At 42.9% G+C, this 24,234-nt stretch overlaps 1 protein-coding gene across 1 annotated transcript in view; it reads right to left on the bottom strand.

The window, feature by feature from the left end:
- The window catches only part of Txndc16 (thioredoxin domain containing 16), a 65,857-nt gene that overhangs the window by 5,195 nt on the left and 36,428 nt on the right, over positions 1 to 24,234 (bottom strand). The window contains exons 10-19 of the mRNA XM_032918065.1: positions 20,535 to 20,701; positions 20,151 to 20,211; positions 17,908 to 18,031; positions 17,304 to 17,447; positions 16,708 to 16,767; positions 8,967 to 9,135; positions 8,404 to 8,540; positions 5,334 to 5,418; positions 2,978 to 3,116; positions 56 to 216 (exon numbers count right to left, since the gene is read on the bottom strand). Of these exons, the coding sequence (XP_032773956.1) occupies positions 56 to 216; positions 2,978 to 3,116; positions 5,334 to 5,418; positions 8,404 to 8,540; positions 8,967 to 9,135; positions 16,708 to 16,767; positions 17,304 to 17,447; positions 17,908 to 18,031; positions 20,151 to 20,211; positions 20,535 to 20,701 (1,247 nt within the window). The remainder of the gene's footprint in view (positions 1 to 55; positions 217 to 2,977; positions 3,117 to 5,333; positions 5,419 to 8,403; positions 8,541 to 8,966; positions 9,136 to 16,707; positions 16,768 to 17,303; positions 17,448 to 17,907; positions 18,032 to 20,150; positions 20,212 to 20,534; positions 20,702 to 24,234) is intronic.

The raw sequence follows: 24,234 nt of genomic DNA, 5'->3' as shown, positions 1-24,234 counted from the left end.
GCCTCCCTCCAGCCTACCTCTTAGAACAAAACAAAACCATACAACATATACTTACAGATTTAACCAGCAAGGGGTAAACAAATCCAACTGCTTCTGTCTCACCAGTGCCAGGACAATGTTCCTATACTGAGGGTTTATGCTGCCATCACTAAACAAGATAAGTAACGGTCTCTGAAATCTTAAATATGCGGGAAGGTTTTCCACAGTGATCTCTGGCTGTAAAAAAAAAAAAAAAAAAAAAGGCATCAAATCACTCATGCAATTTTAGTTTATAAAATGAAATTCACATATTTTCGTTCAGAGATCTGATCACAGTAAGTAAATCTTTAACAATTCTTATTCAATCCTCCATCGATGTAGTGACTTATAGTCGAAATTACTAACAGACTTTAAGAACTGTGGTTGGTATCTCGACAATAATTCATGCTGGAGGGGTTGGGGATTTAGCTCAGTGGTAGAGCACTTGCCTAGCAAGCGCAAGGCCCTGGGTTCGGTCCCCAGCTCCGAAAAAAAGAAAAGAAAAAATAATAATAATTCATGCTGGACTCTGGACCCACATGAGCCAGTACACACATGATAAACACTTCCCTCTACTATGTTTTTTTTAATTTACTAGAAGTTAAAACATAAGCTAAATTTTGAAATTATAACCTTTCCCCCACTATCCCTGATTAGCTTACTTTTTCCAAACATACAGATTTTTTTGATGTTTAAAACAATTAAAGATGTGCTAAACAAGCCCAAAAGCCAACCTTCCCTCTTCTGGGTTTAAAGCAACTGAAAGGAATGTAGTGAGGAGTAAGAAATCTAATTTTCTACCATTCTTGTTCCTATTTACGAGGGTATCCGCAGTAGTGCAGTGCCCCCTGCAGGCACCTGGGAGCTAGAAACGCATCTCCTTTCAGATGGGAAATGTTCCCATCGGCTCAGTGGGAGAAGGAGAATGCAAGCCAACCGCCCACCAGCTAGCTTCCGGTTCCACTGGGTCACTAGAAACCCTCATCAACAACTTGACTCTTTAAAATAATGTCAACGACCTTTACACAAGCTGGCATATGCCTTTCCCTTCCCTTTCTCACTTACTCTTCCATTTCTTCATTCTCACAACCATCACCTTGGATTTTCTTACATCACAAGTTAAACCCTATGTCTGCTTCTTCAAATGTGCTGGGCTGGCCTTCAGTTCTATCAACTGTCTATCTCTTATATGGGTGACATCCCCCTCCTAAACGATGACAGATCTCATGGAGCCCCAGAAACATGAGATGAAAGTGACTTCTGCTCACCTCATGTACTAAGAATAAGAAGCCTGAAACTCCCTGCCCTCCAGGAATTCATGCATTAGAAGAGAGAGGTGTTCAGAGTGCTGTGATACTTGGACGCTGTTCACGTCTGACAGCTAAGGGAGCCAACCTGTCAAACAGACAAGGTGGGGGAACTGATAGTGTGAGTAAGTGTCGTCTTGATACAGTCCCTGAAGAGAGTAAGATCCTGACAGGCCAGGCCTGTACTCCAGCAGGGCTACAGATACTGAGAGCTGTCTTCAGAACAGACAGAGAGCTGTTACGGCTACATGTGGGGCATCAACGAGCTGAAGGAAGACAGCCTGGGGAAGGCAAGAGGCAAGTGGAACTGCAAGACCAGGCAGTGTTCTAGCTCCTGGGAACCACGGATTCTGTATCAGATTGGTGACTTGGACAGATCAGCCTGTTTGCAGGAGGATGACTAATAACATAGGGATGTGAGAAAACCAGTGTCAGTGACAGACAGTCTCCTCTCCCTTACAGTCAAGAAGGAAAGACCAAGCTGTCTGAAAGATGACAAATATCTACCAAGGGGAAACTGGTTAAACACGGCATTAACACAAATGTATATGGAGGGATATTAAAAATAAGCATTTATATTTTTCTTCCATGAAAATATACTTAATATAAGAAGAGACGGGGGAGAAAGAATGGGATGAGGAACTGTGGGAGGGCCAACCAGGAAAGGAGTAACAACTAAACTATAAAAAAAGTAATAAAATAAGAAGAGACGGGGAATTATTTTTAGATTTTGGAGAAATATATTATCAAGTTTAAACCTGGAGAAGTTGTAGTTGAGTCTAAATTCCTTCTCGATTACTTTTGTATTATTTGAAGAAATATAAAGTTACTATTCTTTGCATATGTTAAGGTAGCATTTCTTTAATAACAAGTTTCTTAAAAATTACTGTAACAATGATTTAGAAAAACTACACCCTGGAAACGTTAACTCAGTTACTTGATTAATTATAACCTGTTAATTTAGCAGGAGGGTTGGGGGGAGAGACTCAAGATAACGAAGAAACTTGTGTTGAAGTCTACCCTTTGTGTAGTCTTTCATGCAGTCTGCCCAGTGTATTAGCATTTAGGTCATTGTGACAAGGAACGAGACCCTAGTGTCCAGTCATAGCTTTAGAAGTACAAATGTGCAGAATCTTAGCTGCTGAAATCAAGTAACCCAGACTGTACCTGCTGTGCGTGTGACTCCACTAGAGGGCATTAGAAAGGGGGTCAGAGGGTGGCGCTGTAAAACTGTATAAATTGTAACAATAGCTAGCACTTGCTGAATGTTTTAAGGCCAGACACCATCTACAAAGTGGCACTCCTCTGACATCTACTCCCAGCAATGATTCTGCACCTTACACGTGGAAATCTTGGGATCAGCAAACACACTACAGAACCAGTGAGGACTCAGAAGAATTTGCAGCCAGGAAGTCTGACTGTCTAGACCATCTTTATTATAACAAGGTTCACCCTACACCGGACACTTCAGTCCCAGGAAGCCAGTAAATTTTTAGCAGCACACTAGAAAATGAATAACAAAATCAGACAAGTATTCAGCCACAAAACATGACACTCCAGAGCCTCTGAAAGCTGAATAATTATGTGCTAATATATACAATCCATCGGAATCTTATTCCAAATAATTTCCTTATTATATACAATATACTCACAAATGCTTCCAGTGGTGCATTTGCTAGTATCTGAACCATGTCTTGTACCGGGGTGGTGTCTAGGGGGACGCTCTCTATTCTACCTTCTTTGGGTCTGGCCAGTAGCAGGGCTGGAAGCGTTGTAGCATATTTATTTGACCTATGAAGAAATACACTATTAAAATTTATAACCATGATACATCAAGTCACCAAAAACATGAACAATCAGCCCAGCACCTCCCGGCGGGGGGCAACAGAAGGAAGTCTCACTGCTAACTAGTGAGATGATATCCACTGCAATCTCTACTATGAGAGCTGAGGAAAGGTGGCCATGAATTCAAGGCCAACCCAAGCTATATACTGAGGCACTCTCTCAAACAACAGCAAAGAAACAGGTTAAAAGCCCTACTGCTAAGGAGAAATTTCCTTCAATTTCCAGACAAATTTCTATGTGAGGTTATCTGAGAAAGGTCAGGAGTAATGACAATCTGAAAGAAGACATAATCTAAAGCTGTCTTCTTTTCAATTTGCCCTCAAGAAAATGTCTAAATAGGACCTGGGACACACTGGTCCACCTTTTTGGACTGCTCACCACAGGCCTGAATCAATGGCAAGTGTACAATCTGCTAGGTACTATAGTTAATGCCTTATCTATATTCATTTATCCATCGGAGCCCTTCTAAAAGTATAGTAATCCTGTCTTACAGCTAAATGGGGTTCAAAGAACAAAGATGGCACCCACTGGAGTCCAATGATGTACTCTGGACAGCGTGTGGAAAATCCACCTGTGTTACTAAATCTCATGTAACCCGAATCCCCTAAATCAAGTGAAAAATGCTGTGTGAACTGTCAGTAAAAGTAGGTGGTGTGGAGACCTTAACTTACGCCAGAACCAAGTACAGACACTATGATACCATAAAGACTGGTATAGAGCCCAGATAACCAGAGGAGGTACCAAGCTGATGCGCTAGCTGCTTATAATCCAAACACTTTGAAAAGAGTATTGTCCAAGCTCTTTAGATCTTAAATGCAAATTAACAGCAGACAATAAGAAGTGTTCAAAATGAAAAAAAATTGAGTTTAAAATAAAAGAATTAGTAACATTGTAGCCAGAAAAACCAAAGCACAAACTGCTGGGGTTGGTCTTGTGCTGTGTTTTCAGATGCTGAGTTCTGTACCCCAAGATCAGGTTGCAGTCTAAACATGGACACTTTATTGACCAATGTGCTGTAAAAAAATGTTCCCCAATAATCTCTGATTGGCAAGTAAAATGCTGGTGCCTAGGCTAGGGCAGAGAAGAGAGGAAGGTGGAATTTTGGATTAAGTGGGCGGTCTCTGGTAGGGACCAAAGAGAGAAAAGACAAATGGAGGAGGAGGAGGAGGTCGCTATGAGGCAGGATGTAGCCTGAGAAGCTCGATTTTGGGGACACACAAGGAACAGAGCAAGGCTCAGTTACCAAGCAGCACAGGGTCTGTGGCTGGAATATAGGTTAGAATAGTTCAGAATCTGTCCAGTTTGGCTTGCAGCTTAACAAAAAATATCAGGTTTCTGTGTCTTTTGTTAGGGAGCTAAACAGGCTAAAGTGGACATAGAAATGCTTTGCAGATATCTGGGAGTAAAAAGGGGGTTGTAGCAACACCCCACACACAAAATACCTCCTCTACTATAAGTCTGTCTATACACACACACACACACACACACACACACACACACACACACACACACACACACACACACACACACACACACACACCTAACTGTTCATGGTGAATGTGATGTGTTGATACAGACCTCCAAATGTGTAGTCCACCCCTTTATTCACAGCAACCAGAGTATACTGGTAACCCACCGCAACCCCATCTTCCAGTGGTAGAACAATGGAAGTTTTAATATTATATATACTTCTCCAGTGGCAAACAGAAACAAGACTCAAGAAGTAAAATTCTCAACACTATAAAAACTCCAAGGAAAACCCAAAGCACAAGTAACAGGATCCAAAGACTACAACTGATGTAGGAACAGAAGTAAGTCTGACCACTTTTGTAGGTGCCCTCAAAATAAGTGTGAGTCCAAGACCTCTCCAGGGGTCGCTGCAGGAGGAGAATTTAAAGAATCTAGCAGCATGGCAGTTCTCAGACCTCTCCATGGAAGAAAATTAAAACTCTAGAGTACTGGGGTGGATGGGTACACATGGGAGTGGAGGGGGGAGGAAAATGGCAGACCAAAGTACGTGTGTAGGAAACCCCAGACACTCTGCGAGTTGACTGAGAAGTATCCTGCGGTTCTGCTAAATCTCCCATCAATGGTGGGAAGACAAGCCGTACATTACACTGCATCATTTCACGTGCCCCAGAGTTAGAAGAGCAGTAAACGTACAGTATCCAAGCGTCATCTTCAGAATAAACTCCCGTGAGGACAGAGCCTCTCAGCCGCTTCCCTGCTTCCTGGAAACACTCTTTCGCTGCAGAGACAGAGAGGAGAGAAGCTCGTGAGACATCACGTGTGCTGGGCAGTTGAGACAGACTTCCCAGACGGCAGACTCCATACCTTTAAACTTCAAAGGCTGGTGCTTCAGTGCACACAGATAACAGCTAAAATGAATGCTTCATGGCACACCTAAGGAGGTGTCTACTGACCGGATACAACTGTGGTTCCCTAAACAAATGTTCTCTTAATGTCGTGTTTTTAAGATTTCTAGAACTTGGGAGCTGGAGAGATGGCTCAGCAGTTAAAAGCATTGGCTGCTCTTCCAAAAGACTGGAGTTCAATCCCCAGTACCCACAAGGTAGCTCAAAACTGTCTGCGGCTCCATTCCACCTGACTCCTCACACGGACATACAAAAAGAACACCAAAGCACATGAAATGAAAATAATTTTAAAAAAAATATAGCACTCTAATCATATAGAATGACCAAATAATTTTTTTTCATTTGCCTGCTAAAGCAAGGGAAACAGACACAGCTGTCTTCTTACATTCAGCCTGAAGAGAGGGGTGAGTCTGAAATGATCAGAGTGTAAAATCACCGGAGTATGAAAATGCTTACAGCAACGAACTGAAAAGCAGGCAGGACTTGTACAGGGTTACTTAGCGGGGGTGGAGCTTTCCAGGGCCGAGGTTTCCAGGGTGGGGATCAGTTTGGATCTCAGGAATTCCTGCTCAGGGATTGGTGGCTTGATTCCACCCCCTTTTTCCTGCATCGGTCAGGATGGACTCCCAACTGCAGGCAGCCCTGGCTGAGGTCCCACTGTGAGGAGTTACTTGGGGAGGCTGGAGAGGAGGTACCCGCTGGTGGCTTTGACAGCTCCTGTGGTGGCGCCTCACCTAGCAGGGGTGCTGGCTGTCCCTGTGGCAGCCCAGCAGGGACGCACTGTGACCTGGGAGTGTAAGCCCCCTCCTCTCCCGAACTGCTCTGGGTTGGACTTTGCGTCTCAGCACCAGAATGAAACTAGAACAATTACTAAACCAAGTTTTGGTTTTTTAATGAGGGAAGATAACTGGAACACAGTGACCATGCCTTAATGTCATTAACGTTTAGTTACCTTAAACTATTCACTAACCAAGTACTAAAACCCCACTTAAAAATGAGTAGCAAATATAATTTGCAGTTACACAATTAACACAATTTACCAAAAACGCAGTATGTTACCGGAAGTCTATTCCTATTTAACGAGTTCAAAACCCACACAAAGACTCAAGTATTTTCTTCATCTACAGAAGGAAAAAAGTACAGGCATTATTTGTAGACAAATTTTTATTTATATATTTGTATATATATATGTATTTATATATATTATCCAATTAAACTATGCAGCCATAATATTTATGATAATACTAATCAAATGAGGAAAATATACCTATAAGTGGAATAAAAATAAGACAGTAAGTCAGATATGCTGTTCTTTCCCAAATGCATTAAAATAAACACAAAAATATGGAATCTTTAGGTATGTAAAGAGGGATGGAAAGAATGACATCAGATTTAACATTATATTTGTGATGATTATTCTAATTCACTAGGTTTTTTCTTCTAGGTGTTTTTTTTTTTCAAGACAGGGTATTTCTACATAGCTTTAGCTGTTCTGGAACTCTTTGTAGACCAGGCTGGCCTTGAACTCACAGAGACCACCTGCCTCTGCCTCCCAGACATTGGAATTAAATGTGTGCAACCTCCTGGCCAATAGACCAGATTTTAAAAACCTGTAGGTTGTGAACGCTTTGGGGGTCAAATGACCCTTTCACAGGGGTCACCTAAGATCATAAGAAATATCAGATATTTTACATTACGACTTACTACAATAGGAAAATTACAGTTATGAAGTAGCAACGAAAATAATTTAATGATTGGGCATCACCACAACATGAGGAACTGTATTAAAGGGTCCCAGCATTAGGAAGGTTGAGAACTACTGTCCTAAGGTGTTAGTGGACATACTTCCGGGTGTAAAGTGTGAACAAGTGTGTCTCTCCATCCACATCTCTCTCTTGAGACTTGTCATGGGCTCTTTTCCTTCTGTTAGTTTCTGTTTTATCTTATATTTTATTTTATTATTATTATCCCTCAGATGCCAGTTTGTTTTCTAATGGGAGACAGATAAAGGGTGGACCCATATAGGAGGGGAGGTGGAGAGGAACCAGGAGGAGTAGAGGGAAGGGAAACTATTATCAGGATATGCTGTATGGGGAAAAACATCTACTTTCAATTTCAAAAAATGAAAATTCAAAAACAAGAAACAAAAAGTGGGTGACCCCCCCCACCCCGTGAGCACGGACATACATCTCTGCCTCCTGGCCTGCCAACATGTGAGGAGTGGCCTCCCTGCCACACCTTCCCTGCCAGGCCAGACTAGACTCCCAAATTGAGTAAAAACAGGTCTCCTTCTTTAAGCTGCTTCTTATCAGGCAACTATTCACAACAGCAATAAAATAAAATAAACTCTTTGAGTGATGGTATCATAGGGTTTTTTCTTCAAATTTCTCTCTATATTTAAAATTCTCTTCAGGAAGAATGTTTTAAACAATTATTAAGCAATAAGTGTTTAAACCGTGCAGTTTGAAAGCTTGGGCTAGGGAGATGGCTCTGTGGGTAAAATACTTAATGTAAAAACATCATGAACTGGAGTCTGATTCCCAGAAAACGCATTAAAAAAATAAACGCTGGGCAGTGTGCGTCATAATCCGAGCACTGTGGGGTGGGATCAGGAGGATTCCCAGGGCTGACTGACCAGCCAGTCCTGCCGATTTGTGAGCTCTGGGAATACTAAGAGACTCTGCCTCAAAAAATAAGGTGGACAGCTCAGAAGACAACACAAAATGTCAACCTCCGGCCTCTACAAATGTACTCACAGGCAACCGACTGTTCATGTGTGCACATGCATATACATGCCCGCCCACATGCACGCATGCAGCAAACATGACATAAAAAAGGGAGAGTTCACCTCCACTTACCTGACGTCATGGCTGGAGTAAAGAGTCCCAGTACTGACACACTGGAGAAGCTGAACAGGTCTTTATATAATTCCCCACGTAGGTATTTTTCTGCTTCTTGGATGGATGCTATGTTCACTGGACAGGAGATCTTGTTTCTGGATAAATACATAATTATGCTCAAAATTAACTTTTTTTTTTTTGGTTCTTTTTTTCGGAGCTGGGGACCGAACCCAGGGCCTTGCGCTTCCTAGGCAAGCGCTCTAACACTGAGCTAAATCCCCAACCCTCAAAATTAACTCCTAAAAGATGTTTTACAGTTTGTAAAAAAAAAAACAAAAAAACAAAAAAAAAAAAAAAACACAGAACCTAGGAGATTACATAGACTGCTGGACAAAATTATTCTTTTCAAAATAATCTGACTCATTAAATCAAAGTGACAGAACATGCAGCAAGCTTCGTTCTCAGTGTTCACTCTGATCTCGGCTCTCATATCCTGGACCCCGTAAGAGCATGTCAACCCAGTATGGAGTCAGAACTCCGGCCTCCAACTTAGAAACCTTAGCGTGAAGTAGAATACTTACAACTGGATAAACGTCAGGAGATCTTTACTTCCCAACATACCGGCGTAAGACACTGGGCTCTCGCCTTCCTTATACAACTTTACCATGGGAAACGCAGTGACATTTTGCTTCGTACATACATCAGACCAATCCGCACAATTTATTCTAGTGAGAAGGATGGTGGACCTGCCTGAATGAAAGGGAAATGCACGTTTTATAAACACTGATGCAGACCGCTCATTGCATTCAGTACTGGGTAATCATTTTAAGTGTGTGCCCAGCGTGCCATACTCCTGCAGAACTGTCTCCCCTGATCTCTGTGAGGCTTTCCCTCAATAGTGTTCTCCTGTCTCCAGAGCTTCGCCCTTTTGGACCCTTCTGCAGGTTCTTCTCTTACTGGAGTTGGGACCTTCTTAAACCTGGGTTTAAACTGCTTTTCCTCCTGCTTTACAGTCTCCTTTTCAACTACGAACAATCCAACACAGCCTACACTTGTGTCTCTGGCCTCAACTGCGTGAAGTTCCAGACCCAGATATCTTTACTGACATCTCTGTCACCCTGTGAGCAAACACATCCTTAAACTCTACATGTCTGAAACCAAATACGGCTTCCAGTCTGTGTAGTGGTGAAAGAGGCCGCTCGTGTGCAGCTAAGAAAACAGAGCAACGCTTTTCTCGCCTCCCCGCCCTAAGTCTACTCAGTCACCATCTTTCCAATTTCCTGTTCTTTCTCTCATTTACATGGTCCAGTTATTTTCTATTTATACTTATTGCCATCATTCTTCTTGCTGGATAACTATGATAGGTTTCTACTTCACTTCCCAGGTTCGGTGTCTCTAAACTATAGCTAGAGATAACCATTTTCAAAATCAAACCTGTTCTGGTACAGCAAACCCCTCCTCACCCATCCCCAATCCCTGTTTCGCCACGAGCCCATGCCCACCAAGTTTTGTAAGGATAGTATCAACATGACACCATTTCATGGACACCTTGCCTGGAACCCCATCTATAACAGGTCCCTCTGCTACATGCTGTGACAGAACTACACTAATCTCATCACATTTTGTAGCTATGTGTTTATCTGATGAATGTCTCTGTGGAGAAAACTCCTTGGGAGAAGGGGCTGTGCCTGTACACATCACCATCAAAGCATGTATCTGGGGCCTCAGTTATCATCCCCATCTAAACACAATAATCTCTTTTCATCCCAGGAAAATGCATAGGGCATAAAGCACACATTCTTACTTGTTCAACAACGAACATGTAAAGTTCTCGAAAATATACAGACCACTGGGTGGAAACAGATTTTAAAAATCAACTAACACAAGCACCACATAACTAAGCTATGAAAAAAGAAATCCGTCCTAATAAAACGTAAGAGTCAATATATTAGATTAAGATTGAATAGAAATATGTAGCAGTAGGGGATGGGGAACTTGAGGTAGCCACTAGAAAGTCCTAGACGCTAGGGAAGCGAGAGACTCCCAGGACCCAATGGGAATGACTTTAGCCGAAATATGCAACAAAGGGGAGATACAACCTGTAGAGACCATATCCAGAGGTTAGGCACGGCCCACAGTTGAGGGATAAAGCCACCCACCCATCTCAAAATTGTTAATCCAGCAATGTTCTGTCCAAAGGAAAGACAGGGACAAAAAATGGAACAGAGACTGAAGGAAAGGCCATCCAGAGACCGCCCCACCTGGGGATCCATTCCATCTGCAGACACCAACTCCCCACACTACTGCTAATACCAAGAAGCACTTGCTGACAGGAGCCTGACATGGCTGCTCCCTGAGAGGTTCTACCAGTACCTGACTAATACACACGTAGATACTCACAGCCAACCATTGGACTGAGCCTGGGGAACCCAGTGGAAGAGCAAGGAGCTGAAGGGGACTGCATCCCCATAGGAAGACCAACAATATCAAGTAGCTGGACCCCTCAGAGCTCCCAGGGACTAAACCATGAACCAAAGAGTGCACATATGTAGTAGAGAATGGCCTTATCGGACATCAGTGGCACGGGAGGCCCTCGGTCCTGTGGAGACTTGATTCCCCAGCATAGGGGGATGCTAGAGGGGTGAGGCAGGAGTGGGTGAGTGGGTGGAGGAGAACCCCTCATAGAAGCAAAGGGGAGGGGGAGGGGGTTTTGTAGGGGTAACCAGAAAGAGAAACAGCATTTGAAATGTAAACGAATAAAATGATTAATAAAAGGAAAGGAATCTCTATCAGCATGTGAGTCACTCCTAAACTGTGCCCTCAGATTGAAAAGTCTGATTTTTCTTTTAAATAAAAAAAAGAACACTGTTACGTGTTAAGTTATAAGACTTCTTATACTGAAGGAATGAGTAAAAGAAAGTGGACTCTACTGATTTATATTTCAGCCAACGGTCTAATATGCTGACACGCCTAGAGTACCACATCCCATAAATTTCACTAACACATTAACTTCAAATGGAACCTCTAATCTAAAGGTGGGCATTCTTTGATATGACTACATTAAGTATTAAAAAAAAAAAAAAAAAAACCTGACATTTGCTGCCACCTTGTGGTTGAGGAAAAAAATACTCATAATCTTAGACCAAAAAAAATAATACACCATCAAAGGCAGAATATAGGATTAATGTGCAAAGTACTATACTATTTTAAACTTAAAAGTCTATAGTCCACGTTGAGTATCCTGGGTAATACATACATTTGGGAAGAGGATGGCCAGCTATGTGGTTTTATACTAATTTATGGGCTGCTGACAATAGTTTGGCTGGCTGGTTTGAAGACTTGAAAACTGGTAAGACAGACGTTTGGGGAAGAGGCATCTGGATAGGTCTCACCAAAGCGGCAAAGGATCAAAGACACTTGTGCCCCATGGAGACGCCCATCAAGGGCCCAGGAGTTTAATCAGGTAGACAGACTGAAGATTGACTATTCTGCAAAAATCCTTCAGACTTCCAGAATCATTGGAATTGCAGGAGACTGGGCAGCTCCTGGGCTCTAGGGCTCTCCATGTAGAAACAGCCACTGCTGCATTACCCAACCATATTGTGTAAGCCAATCTAACAAATCCTTTTAATATATTCATTCTACTGGTTCTGTTCCTCTAGAGATTCCTGATATACCAAAAATATTAAGTGTAAAATGCTCCAGAATCTGAATGTTGATGGGTGTTCACATAACACCACAAGTAGAAGATTCTATAGACCAGTGTGACAAACTATAGTCAGAAAAATACTGGGTACAATTACACTGATGCTATGTTTACAGGATGTAGGTGAACCATAAATAAATTTCATGTTTAGACCTTAGTCTCATCCCCAAGATACCTCATTATGTCACTGTATGGTTTTTGTATCATATTAAAATAAATTAAATAATTTATTTCCAAATTAAATAGATCCAAACTACTTCTGCTCTTCGGTTTTTCAGGTATGGAATATTTAACCTGTATAGCAATCAACACAGGCGCAAAAATTACGATGCTATTGATATTATTGCACTGGTTGGTTTTTATCAACTTGACATAAATGTCTCTGCTTTCAAATCCAATCCTCCTGTCTCATCCCCAGCTCTGTAGCTGATCACGTACAATCACCTATGTAAATGATGGCCTTCCCTTCCTCTCTGCCTCCATCTACAGAGGCCCATACACATCTTCTCCTGTAGCCTTCCCTGACCACCTTGTCTCAGGCAGCAATGCCCTCAGACATTCCTTGGGGACCCGCCCACCATGCTGACCAGGGGAGCTGGTTGGCCATTTTCAGGTCTTTATCCTCACTCCTCCTAAGCCCACCCCCTAGTCTGATCCCCAGCTCAGTAGCAGATTACCTGTTGTGGCCTCTCCTCACTCTCTACTACCAATCCCAGGGGAATAAGCATATACTGGTGGAACAGCCCGCTCTCCTCTCTGCGTGGATTCCGTCAACCCTACTTCCGACTCAAGTCCATGCCTGAGCATCAGCTCCAAATACCAAAATCACATTCTATGTGGAACACCCAGCAGTCACGCCTGGCAGGTTCTCAGCATCACCGACCACTTGTAAATACCAGGCAGGGCAACAGAAACCGATGAACAGAACATCAACACAACAAAGACCCAACATCAGGACCCAGATGCCTAGATATCGGCATAAAAAGTCATCAACAACCAAGACAAAGGTCACCATTAAAGCCCAGCAACTCTACCACAGCAGGCCCTAAAACACACAACATAGCTGAAGAAGTAGTCGATGACCTCAATACAGCCTTTATAAAAATGGTAGACGTCCTTAAAGAGGGAATTAATAAATCCACTAAAGAAATCTATGAAGACAAATAAACAGTGGAGGGAAATGAAGCAGTTCAAGACTTGAAAGTGGAAATAGATCAATAAAGAACACACAAACTCCTCTCTCCTCCAGCCAAGCAAGATGCCCAAAGGAAAGAAGGCCAAGGGGAAGAAGGTGGCCCTGGCCCCCGATGTAGTCAAGAAACAGGAGGCCAAAAAGGTGGTCAATCCTTTGTTTGAGAAAGGGCCTAAGAGCTTCGGCATTGGGCAGGACATCCAGCCCAAAAGAGATCTCACACGCTTCATCAAATGGCCCCGCTAATATCAGGCTGAAGCGGCAAAGAGCCATCCTCTATAAGCGGCTCAAAGTACCTCCTGCCATTCACCAGTTCACCCAGGCCCTAGACAGGCAAACAGAGACTCAGCTGCTTAAGCTCACGCACAAATACAGGCCAGAGACAGAGCAGGAGAAGAAGCAAAGGCTGCTGGCCAGTGCTGAGAAGAAAGCTGCTGGCAAAGGGGACATCCCAACTAAGAGACCGCCTGTCCTCCAAGCAGGGGTCAATACAGTCACTACCTTGGTGGAGAACAAGAAGGCTCAGCTGGTGGTGATTGCCCATGATGTAGACCCCATTGAGCTGGTTGTTTTCCTGCCTGCCCTTTGTCAAAAGATGGGGGTGCCCTACTGCATCATCAAGGGAAAGGCCAGGCTGGGCGCCTGGTCCACAGGAAGACGTGCACCACTGTTGCCTTCACACAGGTGAACTCGGAAGACAAGGGTGCTGTGGCTAAGCTGGTGGAAGCTATTAGGACCAATTATAATGACAGATAAGACAAGATCCTCCGCCACTGGGGAGGCAACGCCCTGGGTCCTAAGTCTGTGACTCACATTGCCGAGCTGGAAAAGGGAAAGGCTAAAGAACTCGCCACTAAGCTGGGTTAAATGTACACTAAAGTTTTCTGTACATAAATATAATTACAAAATAAAAAAAAAAACCACAAACTCAGAAAAATCTAGAAATGAGAAATCCAGAAACTGGAAAAGGAATCTCGGAGGGTAACCTGCACCAACAGAAAACAAGAGATGCAAGAACCTCAAGCATGGAAGACAAAAGAAATGGCTACCTCAGTCAAAGAGAATGGTAATATTTAAAAAAAAAAAAAAAAAAAAAAAAACCTCAAGGCACAAAACATCCAGAAAACCTGGGACACTATAAAAGGACTAAATCTGTCAGTGACAAAAACAGAGGAAGGAAAAGAAACACAGGTCAAAGGCACAGAAAATATTTTCAACAAATAGAAGAAAATTTCCCTGAAGAAGGAGGTGCCTATCAAGGTACAGGAAACATACAGAACACCAAAAATAGACCGGAACAGAAAGGATAGTTTGCATGACACCTAATAATGAAAACAATAAAAGTACAGAAGAAAGAATATTAGAAGTTACGGGGGAAAGGCCAAATAACATATAAAGGCAGACATATTACAATGAGGCCTGACTACTCAATGCAGTCTATCCAGAAGCGCCTGGACAGATACTCTAAAAAGTCTAAGAAACCACAGATACCAGCATAGACTACTACTAAGCAAAATTTTCCATCACAGCAGATGGAGAAAGACAGTCTGTGATAAAACCAAATCTAAGGAGTATTGATCTATAAATCCAGCTTTGCCAAAGATACTAAAAGGAAACCTTCCACTCAAAGAGGTTAACCACAACCAAGAAAGCAGAAAGAATAAATAATCCCAGACCAGCAAATCAAAATAAGGGGCAGGAGGGAAAAAAACATTGCAAGAACAAAATAACAGATAGACACTGTTCATTGATAACTTCCAACATCAATGGTCTCAATCCCCAATAAAAAGATACAAAATAACAGAACAGATTCAAAAATAAGATCCATCCTTCTGCTGCATCCAAGAAACACACCTTAAAATCAAAGATATCCATCCCCTCAGAGGAAAGGGATAGAAAAAGATACTGTAAATAAATGGACTTATGAAGCAAGTTGGTGTAGCCATTTTAATATCTGATAAAATAGTTTCAATGTGAAACTAATCAGAAGAGTTAGGAAAGGACACTACATACTTAGCAGAGGAAAAATCAATCAAGATATATGCACCATATGCGCCAAATGCAAGAGCATACGTTTATAAAAGGGACACTGCTACAGCTTAAACCACGGATTAACTCACAGTAGGGGACTTCAATACTCAAATCTCACCAACAGATAGGTCATCCAGATAAAAACCTAAACAAAAATACTGGAACTGGCATCATGAACTAAATAGACTTAAGAGATATATACAGAACATTTCACCAAACACACACATACACACAGACAAACAAAAATACATTCTTCTTAGCCCAAAAGCTAGGAATACCCAAGATACAATTCACAGACTACATGAAGCTCAAGAAGAAGGAAGACCAAAGTGTAGATGCTTCACACCTTCTGAGAAGGAGGAACAAAACCTTCAAGGGAGGAAATATATAGACGAAGTGTGGACCAGAGACTGAAGGAAAGGCCACCCAGAGTGCCTCACATGGGGATCCATCCCATATACAGACATCAAACCCAGACACTAACTATTGCAGATGTCAAGAAGTACTTGGCCTGATAAAGCTGTCTCCTAAGAGGCTCTGCCAGAGCCTGAACAATAGAGAAGTGGATGCTCGCAGCCAAACATCAGAGTGAGCACAGGTCCCCAATGGAGGAGTTAGAGAAAGGACTGAAGGAGCTGAAGGGGTTTGCAACCCCACAGGAAGAACAACAATATTAATCAACCAGACCCCCAGAGCTCCCAGGGACTAAACCACCAACCAAAGAGTACACATGGAGGAACGCATGGCTCCAGCCGCATATGTAGCAGAGGATGGCCTTGTTGGGCATCAATGGGAGGGGAGGCCCTTGTCCTGTGAAGGCTCCATGCCCCAGTGTCGGGGAATGCTAGGGCGGGGAGGCGGGAGTGGGTGGGTGAGTAGGAAAGTACCCTCATAGAAGCAGGAGGAGGGAAGATGGGATAGGGGTTTCCAGAGGGGAAAACCAGGAAGTGGGATAACATTTGAAATGTAAATATATAAAATATCCATTGAATGTGAAACATTGAAGAGGAAATCAGAAGATGGGAAGATCTCCCATGCTCAAGGATCTATAAGATGGATATAGTAAACATGGCCGTCTGACCAAAAGCAATACAGGTTCAACGGAATCCCCATCAGAATTCCAACACAATTCTTCACGGACTTGAAAGGAAATTTTCAGCTTCATGTAGAAACACAAAAACTCAGGACAGATAAAATGGTTCAGAATGATTAACTGCTGGACGCACTACCACATTCTTATTTACTCACCGAACCTTAGTGCCACAATCTAAAATTTTGTGGGTTTTTGTTTCTTTGTTTGTTTGTTTTGGTGGGGTTTTTTGCATGTTTAAGATGGTTTTACAAAGTTTCACATCCAGTTCAAAAAATAAGCATGCATACCACAGGACACTACCTTTCAATTTAACTGCCACATTAGTATAGGACTGAAGAAATGCCATGGATACTGCATGCCCTATAATAAAATCAGAAAGTTCAACACACATTAGGCCATCTATGTACAGAGCACCCACGTCACATGCATAAACACACGCAGAGGTTTATGGGAATTACCAAAACTAGAATTTCCAAACCACAGATATCTACTACAGAGTGCCCAATAGTATTCAATCACTTATATTGATTCCAAATGCAACTAATACTTTCATTCATCCTGTATACAGTGAAGCGGCTATTACGTGAAGACAGTATTTCCTATGCTACTACAAATACTTTGATATATTTAAAACAATTGCAGTCACTAATACTAGCTTTGAAAAGCAGCCAGCTGAATTTCTAGCTTACTCATTGACCTTCGATTTGGAAATCGTATATCTAGAAGCACAGAAAGTTTGTTTTACTCTCCTTAGAATTAGAAGTAAACGCTTCAGTGTGTTGTCTACTTGAGACATTTAAACAGTTTACGATGTGTAATATTTAGAAAGCAAGACAAAACCCATCCTTTTAAGGGTCCTCGTATGTCACTAGCATCCTTTCGATGCTCATACTTACAGGTAGCATAGAAAAGCACTAAGGTGTCGGAAGCCGTGACCGTTGTGTTAAATGTCTCCTCCGTTAGTTCCACCAACAACCCCAAAGGCAGTGGTCTCTTCCTGTCTCTGTAAACAGTTCCCGCCACCTCATCGTCTTCAACAGCTAAAATGTTTTTAAAAGACGTTGATTTACGTAACTAAATCATTAAATATTTAAAATGTCATGAGCCATCACAGGGAAAGTGGGCTCCGCCCCTACGCTCCTGCTGCTGCTGGGACCTCAGGAAAGTCGCCTAACTGTAAACAGGCTACGGTAACTCTGCTGACGGCCAGACTCATCCACGAGTGCAAGCGCACCGGTGTTCATTACAAGTTTGTTTCCGAGGAGGAATGATAAAAATGGAATGCGCCATGGCTTTACGTAGATGCAGCAAGCCCAGCGGGAGAAAAACTGACTGAGGGAAGCTGGAAGCCTGGAGTGAAACAAAAAAGTCCCACACTGAATAAAACGCAAGAGGAAGCAGCCTTACACCTGCTCACCAGTCAACCCAGTAAAATGTGACTCCATTTTATTTGCACTAATAGTGGGTGGCGGGGGCGGGGGGGGGTCTTACGGTTCTCACCCAGATCTGGGCCTTCCATGTCTTCACCTTCATCTTCTTGTATTTCTTCAAAGTACAAATTATTTTTCACATGGGAAATGATTAACTCAACATCATTCAACACCTGAAATTCCACAGGCGCGTCCTAGAAACGTCATTTCATTTTTCAAGTTAGCGTATAGTTACAGGTTTCGCTGTGACAACTTCAAACATGTCGACGTATCCTGTGCTTATTTGTCATTTGTCTCCTTGCCCTACTGCCCTCCTGAAAGCTGCTTTCACCGTCTTTGATGGTCTACTACTTCCTGCTAAACAGTACCCCCTATTTAGTTACATGCACCCCTTCACCCTTTCCCTCCTTCCTTTCCTTGAAGATCTCCTCCTCCCTCTCCTCATCTCCTCTCTAGCTTCTTGACTCTTCCCATGCACGCACGCACACACACACACACGCACATGCACATGTATGCACACATATATCTAGGCTCTGCATATGAGAAAAAGTAAGTAGTATTTATCTCTGCGTCTGTCTTACTTCACTTAACATAATGATGTCCAGTAGTTCTATCCATTTTCTTGCAACCGCATTGTTACTCCTCTGTTGATGGACACTGGGCTGGCTCCATTTTCTAGCTATTGTCAATAGTGCAGTAGTAAGGATGGCTGTGCAATATCCCTGTGGCCTGCTGACTGAGGAGTTCTTCAGATATATGTCTAGGAGTGGTATAGCTGGATCACATGGGAGTTTCATTTTAGATATTTTTAAAGATTTATTCTTAAACTGTGTGTGTGTATAAACATGTATATACATATGTATATGTATATATGTATTGTGTGTAGATATATGTATACATGTACATATGAAGTGTGTGTGTGCACATGCACATGTTCATGAGTTTCCCAATGATGTTTGTGCTGGTGGTTTTATGCCCATTTTACACACACTATAGTCACCTGAGAAGGAATCTCAATTGAGAAAATGCCTCCAGGAGATCCAAAAGTTAAACAAGCAAGGAGGTAGGGCATTTGTCTAATTAGTGATTGCTGGGGGAGGGCCCAGCCCATTGTGTGTGGTGGCGCCCCTGGGCTGGTGGTCCTGAGTTCTATAAGAAAGCAGGCTGAGCAAGCCATGGGGAGCAAGCCAGTGAGTAGCACCCTCCATGGGCTCTGCACCAGCTCCTGCCTCCACACTCCTAACCTGTCTGAGTTCCTGCCCTGACTCCATCAAATGGTGAACTGGTGGAGAAATGGGAGCCAAACAGATCTTTTCCTTTCCACGTTGCTTTTGGCCGTGGTGTTTCAGAACAGCATTAGTGACCCTCACTGAGATGAGGCCCATGCTCGTGAACGATGGTGCGGTGTGTGGCCGTGGTGTTTCATAACAGCATTAGTGACCCTCACTGAGATGAGGCCCATGCTCCTGAATGACGGTGCGGTGTGTGGAGATCAGAAGATGGCCTTTTGTGTCCTCCCTGTCCACCCTTGATTGACACTGGGTCTCTGCGGTCTGACCAGGCTGCCTGGCCGTCCAGCTTCTATTTCTGTCTCTGTCTCCCATCTCTTTAGAGGGCTCTGGGGTTAGACACTGGCTAGTGAGGCTCCTTTTCGTGGGTGATGAAGCTCCAAATCCAGACCATACCTGTCCCGTTACCGTAACACCTGCCGATCCCTCCCCCAGCCTACGGCAGGCTATTTTTTAGGTTTTTAAGGACCGTCTACCCTGCTATAACGGCTACACCAGTACACGCTCCTGCAGCAGTGCATAAGAGCTTCTCTTTCCCAGCTTCCTTGCCAGAATTTGTTGTCATGTGTTATCTTGACAGGTGACAAGACAATTTTATCTAAAATATTTTGCTTCCTTGGAAATAAAATAAAGCAAACCCTCTAAACTTCAGTTTTAAAATTAAACAGCAAAGGGAATAGATGCCACATAGCAGATGGGGGACTCCAAGTGAAGGGAAGCCTGGACTACATAGTAGAGACTGTTTCAAAAAATAAAAATAAAATTAATCATTTCCTTTGGCAAATTTTGCCAAAGGAAGAAATCAGTGATATTCAAGACAATTTATAAGGGCAGGCATAATATAACAAAAACAAATAATTAAATATGATTTTTCGCAAAAGTAAGAACATAAAAAAAATCAATTGCGCATTGAAAGAATGATAATTTAAAGATCGTTCTAATGGTAATCATGTATTACTTCGGTCCACATGGACTACCTTAGCTCAGAGAGTAAAAGAACAGACCAGTGAGTAAAACAACTGACCTTCTCTGCTCTTCTGAAGGCCACGTTAGCGTGCTGGGGAATGTTCACGTCCACGAAGTCCCTTTTACAAAACGGAAATGCATTTTTACTCACTCATGAAAAGAAGCCACCCAGGACACAAATCTGAAACAGGACTGTACGTTCTTATTCCGAAACAATTATGAATAGGCTACAATTCAGCGGGCTTGAGAAAGTTCGTACATGAACACCATCTGGATTTTCTGGTCCTCATCTTAATCTTGATGAAGCTGGTAGCTAGCGTGTAGTCTTGGGCTCAGCAGTTAGTCCTAACCGTGCTAGCATCTGCTGGATGTCAGGCTTTACTATGAGACTGCCACTGAAACACCAAGAAGCATTGTTTTGAGGGCACTGTGGTGAGGTTACCTCATCAAGAGCAGAACTCCCGCCTTCCCCAGAAGCTGCCACGCCACCCACTCTGCGGTTCTTCTGTCGGCCTCATGCGTCGCTCGCTGGCTGATAATAAAGACCAGTGGCAGTCCTAGTTGTAGATGGATGGTGGACACCAGCTGGGGGTCTTCAGCCACCTCCGTCTCCATTTAGAAAAAAGAAGACAGAACACTCTCATTCTGCGGCAATGGCCCACTTGACAGACTGAGCAAACCCTCTCCTGTGCACTCACAGACACACGGAACTGATTTTTATAGCTATGTACTGTATCCCATGAAGCCAGTTTCTGAGAAATGGTGCGAATAAAGGTGTAATCCAACTCCCCTAGAAATAAAATGCCTTTCAGGAAGAAAACACTATAGAACATGTAGACCTCTTACCATTTTTACCAGATGATTGTACCTGAAGGTTTTTCTTGGGATTCAGAGACAAGTGCTTCTTCTGTCTACCAGGTACAAGTGACCAGCCACTGTGGAGAATACTATCAGCCTTCAGAATGTCCTTGGGTTTAGCTACTCGGGTGATGGCTTAACCATTCCAATGTGCATTTATTGGTGGGAACCTTAAGAGTAGGTCTGGATTGGGGCTGAAGAGATGGTTCAGCCACTAAAGCACTTCCTGCTCTTGAGGAGGACCCAAGTTCTGCTCCTGGTACCCACATAGGGCAGCTGACGATTGCCTCTAACTCCAGCTCTAAGAGACAGGCGCCTGCTCTAACATACACACAACCATAAAATAGGCACACACGTACACAGATAATTTAAGATAATAAAAGTAAATGTTTTAAAAACTGGCCTGCTATAATCTCAATCTATTTGAGACTGAATACATATACAAATTTACAGTCGAGATTTATAGTTTAAATTGATTTTTAAAAATTCAGATACAGTTACGGCCAAGCCTGGTGGAACATGCCTAGAATCCCAGGATTTAGGAGTTTAAAAGGACTGCCCCAGGTTCAAGGTCATCCTGGGCTACGAGTCCTATGCTAGCCTGAGCTACATAGCTACATAGCTATATAGCCAGGTTACATCTAAGACACACACCTAACCATTAGATTCTATAACTAAACTGTCTCCTTTTTAAAAAGAGGGAGATGAACATATAAACAAAAGCACCAACCTGAATCAAATTTTTGGAAGTGGAATGATATCACATTGCAATGATCAGACCAATACTATTCACACAAAAGTCTGAATCTTACTTTCTACTTTCGTTTGTGTATAAATTTAACATAAGCACAGCAAGTCATTTCAGATCCTAAATGCCCAAACATAGGACACTTTGCAAAACCCAATGACCACCACACCTCAAAGACGTGTAGTGCGAGTGAAACTACTATAGAGTAGCACGAACACGGAAGCTGTGTATGTGAGCCCAGTAATCCAGAGGCTGAGCAGGCAGATTTCTGTGTTCAAGGCCAGCCTGATCTACACAAAGTGAGTTCCAGGCAGCAGGGCTACACACTATAACACCCTGTATCAATAAATTATAAATTCATCAATTCTTTTAAAAAGGAATGGCCATGTCTGGGGCTACAGAACAAGAACAAACTACAAACCAGTCCTACAAATCAACTACCGATCTGTCCCACAGGTACAAATCCATCCTAACCCCGGGGCCTCCCCGTGCCTTTGCCATACCACCAAAATGCACACTTTTGTTCCACCCAATTTCAGCCTATAGGCTGTTTCCTATACAAAGTATTTGACCTCACTTTGTTTTTTTAACCTCAAGGATATTTGTCAAGAATAATAAACAACCTCCAATACTAATCTGACCAAATGCAAAGTTAGACGCAACCAAACCAGACCAGAACTCTGCCATCTGCTTATCTCATAAAGGTTAAGATGTCAGCCCTTACTCAGTCTGGAGGGGTCTCAGGGCAGTGCCAGCTCACTGCACCCCGTATTTACCTCATCCCTCCTCCGCAGGAAAGCTGCTAGCTTGGTCTTCTTGGCTTGCAACCCCCTCTAGAAACACTGGGCCAACACGTGGGTTCTCATTCCAGGCCTCTCACTCCCCACCCCACTCCCTGCAGTTTTTCATTGGGTCTTCCCTGCTTTCCCGCTCCCTGGCATCCTGACTCCCAGTCTCTAACTGGGACTCAGCATCCACATCAGGTCCTCAGCACTCCAGGACGGGATGAAAAGAATTAAACTGAAAATGAGATGCCCATGTGATCTTTGAAAGAAACACCACTCTGGGGCTCAGCGATTTAATATTCCTTTTGTAGGGCAGAGTCCTGTGCCCACAGTTCCAGAAAGCGCCATTCAACTGGAAAAGGTTTCAGGAGCGCATTCATGGAGAATACAACACCAGTCCCGGCCTTTATGCCTGCCCCGCTGTCAGGTGCAGCCACACTTGACTGAGTCCCAGCCTCCTAGGCAGTCTTCAAGGTTTAAGTTTCTTTTGTTTCATTTTAAGATCAGTATCACATAATTCCTACTGTCATAAAATGAAATAAAACCAGAGAGTCTCCCTTTCAAGCAGTTACTTAAGCATAGTTGTTTTAAAACAAAAAATAAATTTGTAAGTAGAAACCAGGAAAGGGGTAAACCTTCAAGATATACCCTTCAAGATATAGCAAAAAGAAAAACATTTTTATTGTTTAGTGCATGTTATCATTCTGCCCCCTACTGGTAGGCAGACAAAAAACCCAGAATTTACAGTTGTTTGCACTTTTACCGTGTGTGTGTGTGTGTGTGTGTGTGTGTGTGTGTGTGTGTGTGTGTGTGTGTTCGCATGTATCTGTGCCTATAGATGTATGTGGTCCCAGGGTAGGAACTAAGTCACCAGGCTTGACCGCTGGTATCTTTGCAAGATGAGATATCTTGTTGGCCCAAAATTCAGAGAATTCTTAGTATCCAATTTAAGACAGGAAAACAGGTTGGATAGAAACGGTGAAGAGCTGGGGGCAGCGGGGAGGAGCTGTTCTCTCTCCTGCTTCTCAAATGGGACATCAAAACAAATCCAAAGGGTATTCTTCAACGGATGCTAGGTATACTTGCCCTTCCCTGTCAAAGGAAAAGACCTACTACCTATGTTTCTGTTGTTGTTGCTTGCTGCTGCTGCTGCTGCTGCTGCTGCTGCTGCTGCTGCTGCTGCTGCTGCTGCTGTGCTGCGGGCGGTGAACGAGGCATGTGAAAGGTGAGATAGGAGGATCACGGATTGGATGCCAGCTTGGGCCAGACAGCAAGTTCAAGTCCAACCTGGGCTACACACGGAGACTCCATCTCAACAAGAAAACAATTCAAAAACTTCTTTGCAACCGAGATCCAACTGAAGAAAAAGTTATCTAAAATAAGGAACTAAAGGATTAAGCCATTGAAAGTATAGCTGGTTAGCTCTGGGTACACTGAATGCAAAGCCTGGCTTTTTAAAATGCTGAGATTATGACCACAGAGCAAAACAGAAATGCACAGAATTTAACTGTAAAATAATAACCAAAGTTAGAGAGGCAGGGGAACATGAATACATGAAGTGATTTCCCCCATCTTTCAAGGCAAAGGCGATCACCCCCTTCTACCTAAAATGGCACATGCTCTTTGATTCCTTAGTGTTCTCATAACTCAACGCTTGAGATAATATTTCCTGAAGTGTGCCTGACAGATGTTCAGAAGAAGAAGAATCCCTTTTATGCTTATCAACTTCTTCTGTTAGGGTCAAATACAAT

This window comes from Rattus rattus, chromosome 12 (genome assembly GCF_011064425.1).
Source record: "Rattus rattus isolate New Zealand chromosome 12, Rrattus_CSIRO_v1, whole genome shotgun sequence".
Classification (NCBI taxonomy): domain Eukaryota; kingdom Metazoa; phylum Chordata; class Mammalia; order Rodentia; family Muridae; genus Rattus; species Rattus rattus.
The sequence above is the reverse complement of the archived record's forward strand: the minus strand, read 5'-3'. Positions and strand labels throughout refer to the sequence as shown.